The following is a 12,149-nucleotide window of genomic DNA, read 5'->3' as shown; positions in this document are numbered from 1 at the left end:
AAGTATATAAAATTTCTAAAATTTCTTAGTTGGACATGGTGGTATAAACCTGTATCCCCAGCTACTAGGTAGGCAAAGCCAAGCTAGCCCTGAGAAAGGTAGCAAGACTGTCTTAAAAACAAAGCAAACAAACAAATCAGAGGACTATGGGCATAGCTCAAGTGGTAGAGCACTTGCTAACCATGTACAAGGCCCTGGGTTCATCCCAATACCAAAAAGAAAAGAAAAAACTTCGCATACAAAATGATCACCAGAAAGCAAAATTCAACAGAGATCACACGTTGCAATGTTTGAACACATTGATGTAAAAACAAATGGCAAATATAGTATGGTAAGAGAGAAAATTTTCAGATACGTGGAATTTGGTTCAGAACAATTCAAGGGCTATTGATAAGTAACTTTAATAATACATGACAAAATAGAACAGAAAACCTATGATGAGTTATCCTTATCAAAGGTTCTGAGGAAATCCATTAATCAAAACAAAACGTTTTGAAAAGTTGTCAAAATATTAAATACGAAGCTCATACCAATGTTTTATTTTCAAATGCTAAGCATGCCATCTATAATTTTAAAGAGGATTAAACCACAATATCAAGTTATCTAATTCATCATATAGTCAATATTCTAAATTTTATATATTTACTATTTGCAGACATCCAATGACACATTTGAAATTCCTCTCATGTTGACTGGAAATGTAGTGTTAAGAAAAAGACTCAACTATGAAGATAAGACTCGATACTATGTCATCATCCAAGCTAATGTGAGTAACTTAATTTCTCTTATCATTTTTGTATGAACTATGAAGAATGCATCCTAAATGAATGTTGTGCTCTTATAGCCTTTAGTATGATTATCTCCTCAATAGGTTACCCTGCCCTTGATGGAATTTATATAAGATATTCTTCTAAATGGAGAACAGAATGAAATGCAGTTGGGGGATTTTTTCACTTACTGTATTCTTCATCCTCTAAACCCCATTCTAATGCACTACCCACACCCCAATAATTTGTTTTTAGTTGAAATAGTTCTCAAAGTATGCTCCACCAAACAACTGCAGTAATCTCACCTTGGGGGATGAAAGGTAGATTTCTGGATCTTACACAAGAAGTTCAGAGAATGGAGATGAAATATCTGCATTTTGCTGTGTACATAAAAATCACTTTCTATACTTTTAGATTTCAGTCTAGGTAAAAAAAACAACCTATGAATTAAATCTACATATTCAACAATACCTCCCCCAACCGTGAACTCTCACTTCTGCTTCCTGCTTATAGGTTGAGTAAGAAAAATTTTGAACCAATTCTTTCTGTTTTGTTCTGCTAGCTTCTTAGGCACTTTTCAGGGAGTGGAATGAAATGTGAAGGTAATAGCTGATGTAGTTGATGAGTTAAATAAATGAGTTATATAAAGGGATTTTTAATAGTAAAGATATGTAAGCAAGGAGTGTTGTAAAGTATGATAATATTCTGTCTACTGGAATGCATAAAACTTGAGAAAAATAAACATCTCAAACACAGAAAAATGCCTTCAAAATATAAAGTCCCCACTTCTAAAGTAATTTAATCTAAGACAATATTATTCCTATTGTTCGTTTTTCTAAAAAAAGAAATACAACAAAATCAAGTAGTAGGATTAATTTTCAACATTCCAGCGAGCAATATACCACCTATCTTTGCTGAGTAGAAGCAACACAAATTCCTCTGTGGTCTTAGTTACCTGACTCACTGTTAAAAGACTCAGGGAATCTTTAATTGTGTTGCTTTTTTCTTTGCTGCAAAGACCTGATAAGGTAATGGCAGAGTATTTAATATATGTATCTATGAATGGGTCTGTTAGGTGCTTTTAGCCATTTTGCTAACTACAAAGTACTTTAATACTGAATATTTAAATACTAGAAGTCTGTTCCAAGGATTCTATGGCATTGCCTCAAAATAAATCAAAAATAAACATGCCTGTCTCATACTCACTTTAAAATCAGGGTTCATTTAATTTCAGGTTGTTAAAATTGACATCTTATACAACCTCTTCGCATATAACCAATATTTCTTTAATTCACTGCTAAGCATAGAATAGGTACTAAATGGTAGAAAGTACCATTTTCTCCAAGTTTGTTAAAGAAATAATTAGCAAATAAATTTACAACAAGAAACACTTTTTTAATTGGGATGAAAGAGTTAAAGACTCACTGATAATCTAACAATTAGAGTTTTATTAACTTAACATTACAACAGATTAACTATTTGTAGTTTTATACAATTATGTATTGTAAAGAGAGTTAATTGCGACAGCAAACTGAGTGTATCTTAGATATTAGTAAAAAATAACTATCTTTAAAGTTCTAAGAGGCATCTAGCTTGTTTGGGAAATAGTTTTTCCTTAGAATATATTGATGAATATTTCAACCTAACTAGCAAAAAACTCATTCAAAAACAAGGAGGTATCTTTGATGTGTGAATTACTATGTTACAATGCAATTCTGAAAAATTGTATATTTTATTGCCAGTACTTAAAGACAGAGTATTGAAAGACTTTCATAAAAATGCTAAGATTCAGGAGCCAGGCCTCTACAATCCTCCCTGTGAGGAATTGACAGATGTGGTAGCTGGGTCAGATTCCACACTGGGGAATAGTCAGTTGTTAGGGTTTTCTTTATTCTCTATTGAATATTTGTGCATACTTGTAATTTCTCATGTGTCAATTTTTACGAATTACTCTTAGTATCATCTGTGATTCCTTATATTTAGGTTAACTAGCAATTGTTAAATAGTGATACAATTTTAAGGAAAGTAATCTTTTTTACATTAAAAAATATTTTTATTGTCCTTTTTTTTTTTATTCATATGTGCATACAAGGCTTGGTTCATTTCTCCTCCCTGCCCCCACCCCCTCCCTTACCACCCACTCTGCCCCCTCCCTCACCCCCTCACCCCCTCAATACCCAGCAGAAACTATTTTGCCCTTATTTCTAATTTTGTTGTAGAGAGAGTATAAGCAATAATAGGAAGGAACAAGGGGTTTTGCTGGTTGAGATAAGGATAGCTATACAGGGCATTGACTCACATTGATTTCCTGTGCATGGGTGTTACCTTCTAGGTTAATTCTTTTTGATCTAACCTTTTCTCTAGTACCTGTTCCCCTTTTCCTATTGGCCTCAGTTGCTTTAAGGTATCTGCTTTAGTTTCTCTGCGTTAAGGGCAACAAATGCTAGCTAGTTTTTTAGGTGTCTTACATATCCTCACCCCTCCCTTGTGTGCTCTCGCTTTTATCATGTGCTCATAGTCCAATTCCCTTGTTGTGTTTGCCCTTGATCTAATGTCCACATATGAGGGAGAACATACGATTTTTGGTTTTTTGAGCCAGGCTAACTTCACTCAGAATGATGTTCTCCAATTCCATCCATTTACCAGCGAATGATAACATTTTGTTCTTCTTCATGGCTGCATAAAATTCCATTGTGTATAGATACCACATTTTCTTAATCCATTCGTCAGTGCTGGGGCATCTTGGCTGTTTCCATAACTTGCTATTGTGAATAGTGCCGCAATAAATATGGATGTGCAGGTGCCTCTGGAGTAACATTCTTTTGGGTATATCCCCAAGAGTGGTATTGCTGGATCAAATGGTAGATCGATGTCCAGCTTTTTAAGTAGCCTCCAAATTTTTTTCCAGAGTGGTTGTACTAGTCTACATTCCCACCAACAGTGTAAGAGGGTTCCTTTTTCCCCACATCCTCGCCAACACCTGTTGTTGGTGGTGTTGCTGATGATGGCTATTCTAACAGGGGTGAGGTGGAATCTTAGCGTGGTTTTAATTTGCATTTCCTTTATTGCTGGAGATGGTGAGCATTTTTTCATATGTTTTTTGGCCATTTGAATTTCTTCTTTTGAGAAAGTTCTGTTTAGTTCACTTGCCCATTTCTTTATTGGTTCATTAGTTTTGGGAGAATTTACTTTTTTAAGTTCCCTATATATTCTGGTTATCAGTCCTTTGTCTGATGTATAGTTGGCAAGTATTTTCTCCCATTCTGTGGGTGTTCTCTTCAGTTTAGAGACCATTTCTTTTGATGAACAGAAGTTTTTTAGCTTTATGAGGTCCCATTTATCTATGCTATCTCTTAGTTGCTGTGCTGCTGGGGTTTCATTGAGAAAGTTCTTACCTATACCTACTAACTCCAGAGTATTTCCTACTCTTTCCTGTATCAACTTTAGAGTTTGGGGTCTGATATTAAGATCCTTGATCCATTTTGAGTTACTCTTGGTATAGGGTGATATACATGGATCTAGTTTCAGTTTTTTGCAGACTGCTAACCAGTTTTCCCAGCAGTTTTTGTTGAAGAGGCTGCTATTTCTCCATCGTACATTTTTAGCTCCTTTGTCAAAGATAAGTTGCTTATAGTTGTGTGGCTTCATATCTGGGTCCTCTATTCTGTTCTACTGGTCTTCATGTCTGTTTTTGTGCCAGTACCATGCTGTTTTTATTGTTATTGCTTTGTAATATAGTTTGAAGTCAGGTATTGTGATACCTCCTGAGTATTGCCTTGGCTATTCATGGCCTCTTGTGTTTCCATATAAATTTAACAGTAGATTTTTCAATCTCTTTAATGAATGTCATTGGAATTTTGATGGGAATTGCTTTAAACATGTAGATTACTTTAGGTAGTATCGACATTTTTACTATGTTGATTCTACCAATCCATGAGCATGGGAGATCTCTCCACTTTCTATAGTCTTCCTCAATCTCTTTCTTCAGAAGTGTATAGTTTTCCTTGTAGAGGTCTTTCACATCTTTTATTAGGTTACACCTAGGTATTTGATTTTTTTTGAGGCTATTGTAAATGGAATTGTTTTCATACATTCTTTTTCAGTTTGCTCATTTTTAGTGTATAGAAACGCTAATGATTTTTCTATGTTGATTTTATATCCTGCTACCTTGCTATAGCTATTGATGATGTCTAGAAGCTTCTGAGTAGAGTTTTTTGGGTCTTTAAGGTATAGGATCATGTCATCTGCAAATAGGGATATTTTGACAGTTTCTTTACTTATTTGTATACCTTTTATTCTTAAGGAAAGTAATTAAAGCTTTGTTACTAAAGTTTAATATTAGGAAATTTATAAATAATATATGAAATAACACATTAAGGAAATAAATAAAGCATTATAGCAATCTGTTTTGACTGCCTTAACAAAATATAATAAACTGGGTATCATCTAATTTTTCTTATCAGTTTGGAGTCTACATATTCCTTTTCAAAGCCTCAAAGGATTGATTTCTTCTGTGGGCTCTCTTTCTGACTTGTAGAAGGTCATCTTCTCCTGTGTCTAACATTGTCTTCTTCTGTGTTCATGCGAGCAATGGGTTGGACACCTCTGGTTGTTCTTTTCATGAGGACACTACTCCTATTGTATCAGGTGCCAGTTTTATGAAAGCATTTAACCTTAATTACCTACTTTATATAAAATCAATGGAGGCTAGGGCTATATCATACAAATTTGGGCGGCACATAATTTAGTTTGTATGGCAACTGAACTAGAATAATATTTTAAAGAGCTATTCTTATTTGTCAGTTACAGTTACAGATTTTTAATATAATGAAGTATCTTATTTTTAAATATTTAAAATTTGAAAATATTTTACTTTTAACAAAGGAAAGGAAAAGAAAAAGGAGGAAGTTGATAGAAAGAAAGGTTCTTGGTAGCTTTTAATATGCATTGAATTTGTACATAACACAAAGCTAACAAAAGTTTTTTAAAACACAAACTTAATGAAATCATATCAAATGTTTATGCAAAAATTTTTTATTTATAATACTTACAATGTGGAATTTTATTTCTCTTAAACTATTGTCCAACTATTGATGTATGTATGGTGGGGTCATAAAAGAAATGGCTTTCCTCTCCCAAACAGCTAATCAACAGTGCTTATATATATAAGGTAATGGATAAGGGGAGGAAAAATAAATTTCCAGGGAAACAAAAAAGAGATAAGAGAATTTGTGATGATGGTTGCTTATGTAGGCCCACCTACATGAGCATAGGAATGGTCTCTTCTGTTTTTGTTTTTATTATTATTAACATAAATTTTCTGGGAGAGGAGATTCATGGTAGACTCACTTCTGAAAGTGGTTAATTTTTAGTGAGTTAAAGGGAAGCTCAGACATTTTGGACTTGATTGAATCTCAAATATCCTTAGCTTAAATTGGTCCTTATGATCAACTCTCTAGGACTAAGTGGGTCTACACATTTTAAAAATTTAAGCAATACTTTTATACCATTATTTGATGACAATCTGTCTTATAATGGATCATAACAACAAAGAATATTGTAACTATGAAGTTCAAAGTTATAGATTCTGATGGTTAGGTACTTCCCTCCTCCTTCATATACAACTTTGATGGCAGAAAGATTTCCTTCATTACCATATTGGCTTTCCCAGTGAACTTTTCAAAATAAAGTTAGATTTCTTTTACCAATGTTTCAAGGGGGAGTCATGAAAAAAACTCTAAAGATTCAGTGAACCCATCATGAAATTATATTATTATCATTCTAATACTATGAATGGGATTAATGTATAAAACTATAACATACTTTCAAGAAAATGGATTCCAAGACAAGTGGATTTCAGTTTGCATACACCTTCACCACCTCAAAATGTTGGTATAAACATGCTACTTATAAATCATCTAAACAAGAGGGAGAGGAAAAGGGAAAAATACCCAATATTTGTAAGTCAACCAGCTGTTTTTTTTTTTCTCTCTCACAGTCAACCAGCTGTTTTTTTTTTTCTCTCTCACAGGACCGTGCACAAAATCTGAATGAACGGCGAACCACCACTACCACCCTCACAGTGGACGTTCTGGATGGAGACGACTTGGGTCCAGTGTTTCTTCCCTGTGTCCTGGTGCCAAACACACGTGACTGTCGTCCACTCACTTATCAAGCAGCCATACCTGAGTTGAGAACTCCGGTAAATATACACTCACCTTTTCCCTTTCATTTATACCTCTACATAACCAACAATATCCTACTGAAATAGTTTGCTGGCATATTGTTTGATAATAACAATTTTCACTACACAAGGCTGAAAAATATTTTGTGAAAAACTATTTTCAGATTATGTGTGTAGATTTTTGTCCCATCATTTACAAAGCAGAAAGTAGATCACTGCATAATTGTTCTGACACTGATTATTTAGTGTTTTCCACCAATAAATCACAGCAGAACAGTGCTGCCAACCTATCCAAGAAACTCCAGAAAATAACTTCAGCATTTCCTTAAATTCATATTTAAATCTCCAGTCCTAAATGAGAGGACACACAGTGATCTCTAAAAAGACTGTTAGACTTCAGAAGTGTTGGAGATTGTCCTTGGCTCTTTGGAAGTAGGAGCAAGTAGGAGCAAACAAACCACAAATACAAATATCTATCCCTTAAAATAATGCTTTCAAGAAGCAGAAAGAAGAAGCAAGAATACATATTTTCTGCACTAAATTCTGAGTTAAAAGAAATATGGTAAGGGAGATATAAATTCCTGTCAGTTTGGGATTCCTACTTTAGACTATCCTAGATGATAAATGTGCATACCTTAGAAAAAAGAATTATAATGGTATCTGTCGAAACTATTCTAGGAATGGGGGGAAGGAGAGTAAAGGAGAATAATGGAGGGAGTGAATTTACCTATGATATATTGTAAGAATTTGTGTAAATGTCACAATATGCCATCAAAACCACACTGATATGATAATCATAAAAAATTTTAAAATTATAATGCAAACATATACCAAACCTAGCCTAAAATAGCAGTTTTTCCGATAAAAGTGAATGTTAATATGTATACATATACATATTCATACAAGTATACATACATATACACATATTAAAGCATATTTAGATATGTATTAATATATGACATTATTAACATAAAATTCCATAATTATTGTGTTGATAATTGAAACATACCATCACAATAATTGGTTATATGTACATATATATATATATACCTACATATATGTATGTGTGTGTGCATTAATTCTCTTTGGAGGAAGTCAAATTCCTAGAAGTTAACTATTTGACTAATGTTTTTTTCTGTTTCTCTGGAAAGCATTCAACTCCAGGTTTCCAACATAACTCAATGTGTGTGTTAGAGTTTATTGGAAAATACTTGAATTTTTCTGAAAATATTTGAGAGATAAAGTTTTGGGTATCATTTTTATATTTGAGACTTTGTTAACAAAACAGAAATGTCTTGTGTTAGGAATACAACAAATTATATAGCATTTTATTAACTTTAAAGCATTCTTATCCAATCTTATATATGCAGACTTTACTCACAATAAACCTTAAATATCTGAGATTGCCTTTGCATCTAGTAGCATAAATGATCACTGATCCAGTTGACTTGGCATGAACAAAAAAAGGAAGAGAAAAAAAAACATGAAAGTTTTGATATGCATTGAATGAAGCTGGTAATAGGAAATTTCAGGTATTTGAAGACAAAAAGGCTAATAAGAACTTGCTTGTCTGGAGAAACAAATATGGATTAGTTAACATTATATGTCATGACCATATTTTTTTAAATCTCAGAAAATGATGATAAGGATGCTAAACATTAAACTTTTCTTGTAAAATACAATGGAAATGAGAAGTGCATTGTACTTATAAATATAAGTATGGTATCACAATAATTAAATTCAATGAATTACACTGGGTGTGGTGATTCAAGCCTGTAATACTATCTACCTGGGAGGCAGAGACTATGAGAATCAAAGTTTGAGGTCAGTCCAGGCAAAAAAGTTCATGAGACTTCATTTCAAGCAATGGCTAGGCACAATGGCACATGCCCGTCACCCCAGCTATGTGGGGAAGTACAAATAGGAAGACTATGGTCCAGGCCCAGTATACACTATTTGAAAAATAGGTAAAACAAAAATGGCTAGGGGCTTGGCTCAAGGGGTAAAGCACCTCCTTAGCAACTGTGAAGCTCTGAGTTCAACCCTTAGTATTGCTAAGAAAGAAATTCAATAAATCAGTCTGATAGTGTAAGAGGACTTGGTAGGCTGAGCAAAGTTATGAAAGATTGTGGCTGCTGATTAAAAAGCAAAGGATACTAACTTAGTTTTATAAAGGATCCTTGACCATTTCTTTCTCTCTATTCCAGACACCGACTGAGAATTTCTCCCATTTTTACGGGATTCTAAGTAATAATATAGATGATGATAATAATAGCTAACAATTTTATAAAATGTCCAGTTTGTCACAAACTGTGGAAAATCCTGCATTAACTGGCAGAATATACACAGAACCCTTTTTCAGAGGTGTGTCCATTAAGCAAACTTTATAGATGAGTTCTTAGAAGTAGAGTTTATGTAACATCTCATAATCATTAAACTAAAATAAGTAAATATGTGAACACATACACACACACACATATATACATAAAGGTTAGTGTCAGGTTTTAGAAGAATATATACAATTAACAAACATTTGAGGACTGGTTCGACACATGGAAATGCAGAACATACTTCTGTTTCCCACAGCCTGAGTTAAGTAAGAGGTTGATTCTGGAGGTGGACACTGTAATTGTTGATGTCTCTTGACTCATCCTCTCTATTGCATTATAATATTCATAACTTGAGTGTCAATAACCAGAAAAGAACTAATCCAAGCATAAAAGTGTTTCAGTTTTCAACTAGCAAAGTCATTTCATTAACAAGCATTGACTATTCTGACATAAGGAGAATAATAGCTCCTAGTCAAAGTAGTCTTTAAAATAGAATCCCTTGTATGATAGTGTTCAAAGCTTCCAAGGAGAAAGGCAGAACTTTTGTATGAACTAGCTTTGGAATTGGCAGTTTTTACTTCTGCTGTACCCAAACCACTGCTAGCTCAAGTGGTAGGAAAGTATCCCACCTCCTTGTTGGAGGGGTGCTCAAGTCCTATGAAAGGAAGCTCATATTGAAAAGGAAATTTTATTGTGACAAATCTTTGAGGAACATAAGAACAGAATCCGATTTTCATGCACACCTGTACATCTTTACTTTGAACACATTCTGAATCACTAGGGGTCAAACGGATTTTTTTAATGTCATATTCAAATTGTTGTGCTTATGTTTGTCATTTCATTCTTTTAACTTTTCTTCTTTCTATTTCCCTTTATATATTCTAAGAAAATTCCAATAAGTTAGATCTTGCTATTCATAGTGAGAAATTGAACACTTTATGTCAGCTGAACAGGACATGTTGACTGTAATTATATCTTTGCTGTTGCTTTCTCAAACTAATTCATATTTTGAAAGCTTTAACATCTCCTCAACTTCTGCGTTGATTTGAAATTTTCCAACAATTACTTCAATTATTTTTTTAACCTTACTATAATACCTATAAAAATTATTAGCTTAGAAAAAATACTTTTAAAATTTTAATATAGTAAACTAGGATGTTTAACTCATGAACTAGGATGTAAAAAAATAAATAAATCTACTTTAAGTTAAACTGGTAATAAACATGGTTAGTGAGAAATTATTTTATAAATGTAGATTATGTAGGTTTTTCTACTACAGAAACATGTCTTTAGCAAAACTAAATGTCTTCATAGAAAATGAGATTAATAATACATTGATTGTATGAATATATAAATCTGGTGTTCCAAAGGGGTAAAATAAATGATACTCCTCTGCTAATTATTTATTACTAATTTGATAAATATCTGCTGGATATGAATACATATAAAATTTTATGCTAAATGAATAGCCTGGGCAACTATGATGTGATAAAAATCTTGCCAAAATTCACTATTACATAAATTTATTCTCATTCTCTGACTCTTTCAAAGTTGTTATTATGCCTATAAAGTTTAGAATTTCTCAAATTATGAAGAAAATCTGTGTAAATTGGAGTATAAAACTCATAACTTTTTTCTCAAATTACGCATTAACTAAGACATGATAAAGTCTTACACATTTCTTCAGAATTGAACAGTAATTTTTTTCCTTTCTATTTTTTTAAATTATTCATTTATTCACATGTGCATACATTGTTTGGGTCATTTCTTCCCCTTGCCCCCCTCCCCTACCTTCTCCTCCCTCTCCCCCTTAGTTCCAGGCAGATCATGTTCTGCCTTTATCACTGATTTTCTTGAAGAAAAGACATAAACCTAATAAGGAAGACAAAGCGTTTTTGTTAGTTGAGTTGAGGATAGCTATACAGAAATATTCCTAGGATTCTTTTCATGTACACATGTGTTATAAACTATGTTAATTCATCTCTAACTGGACTTTACACTGGTTACTGATCCCCTTCTCATGATCTGTAGGTTTAAGGTTTGTATATTAGTTCCTCTGGAGTGGGGACATCAAATGCTTTCATGTTTTGGGTTTTCTACCTATTCCTATATCCCCCGTATATGCTCTCCCCTTGTCATGTGATCCGAGTCCAACCACATTGCTGAATTTGTCCTAGATCTAAAGTCCACATATGAGGGAGAACACATGATATTTTGTCTTCTGAGCCTGGCTAAACTCGCTCAGAATAATGTTCTCCAGTTCCATCTATTTACCTGCAAATGATAAAATTTCATTAATTTTCATGGCTGAGTAAATTTCCACTGTGTACAAGTACCACATTTTCTTCATCCATTCATCAATAGTGGGGCATCTTTGTTGTTTCCGTAACTTGGCGATTGTGAATAGTTCTGCAATAAACGTGGGTGTGCAGGTGCCTCTGGAGTAACCTGTGCTGCATTCCTTTGGGTATATCTCCAGGAGTGGAATTGCTGGATCATATGGCAGGTCTATGTTTAGATTTTTAAGAAGTCTCCACATTTTTTTTCAGAGTGGTTGCACCAGCTTGCATTCCCACCAGCAGTGTACAAGTGTTCTTTTTTCTTTTTCTTTTTTTTTAAATTTTTATTTCATTCATATGTGCATACAATGTTTGGGTCATTTTTTCCCCCTTTCCCCCACCCTCTCCCTTACCCCCCCTGCCTCCTCCCTCCTCCCCTCCCTCCTTACTACCCAGCAGAAACTATTTTGCCCTTACCTCTAATTTTGTTGTAGAGAGAGTATAAGCAATAATAGGAAGGAACAAGGGTTTTTGCTAGTTGAGATAAGGACAGCTATACAGGGAGTTGACTCACATTAATTTCCTGTAC

The 12,149-nt window shown here is 33.7% G+C and overlaps 1 protein-coding gene across 7 annotated transcripts in view; it reads left to right on the top strand.

Annotated features, from left to right (window-relative positions):
• Pcdh15 (protocadherin related 15) overlaps positions 1-12,149 on the top strand; it is a 1,704,270-nt gene that overhangs the window by 1,243,306 nt on the left and 448,815 nt on the right. For all 7 annotated transcript variants that reach the window (XM_074078885.1, XM_074078880.1, XM_074078883.1 and 4 more), the window contains 2 exons: positions 656-766; positions 6,799-6,969. In XM_074078885.1, the coding sequence (XP_073934986.1) occupies positions 656-766; positions 6,799-6,969 (282 nt within the window). The remainder of the gene's footprint in view (positions 1-655; positions 767-6,798; positions 6,970-12,149) is intronic.

The sequence above is a fragment of the Castor canadensis genome, chromosome 7 (genome assembly GCF_047511655.1).
Source record: "Castor canadensis chromosome 7, mCasCan1.hap1v2, whole genome shotgun sequence".
Classification (NCBI taxonomy): Eukaryota; Metazoa; Chordata; class Mammalia; order Rodentia; family Castoridae; genus Castor; species Castor canadensis.
Note: the sequence above shows the minus strand (reverse complement) of the source record. Positions and strands in the feature narration are given on the sequence as shown.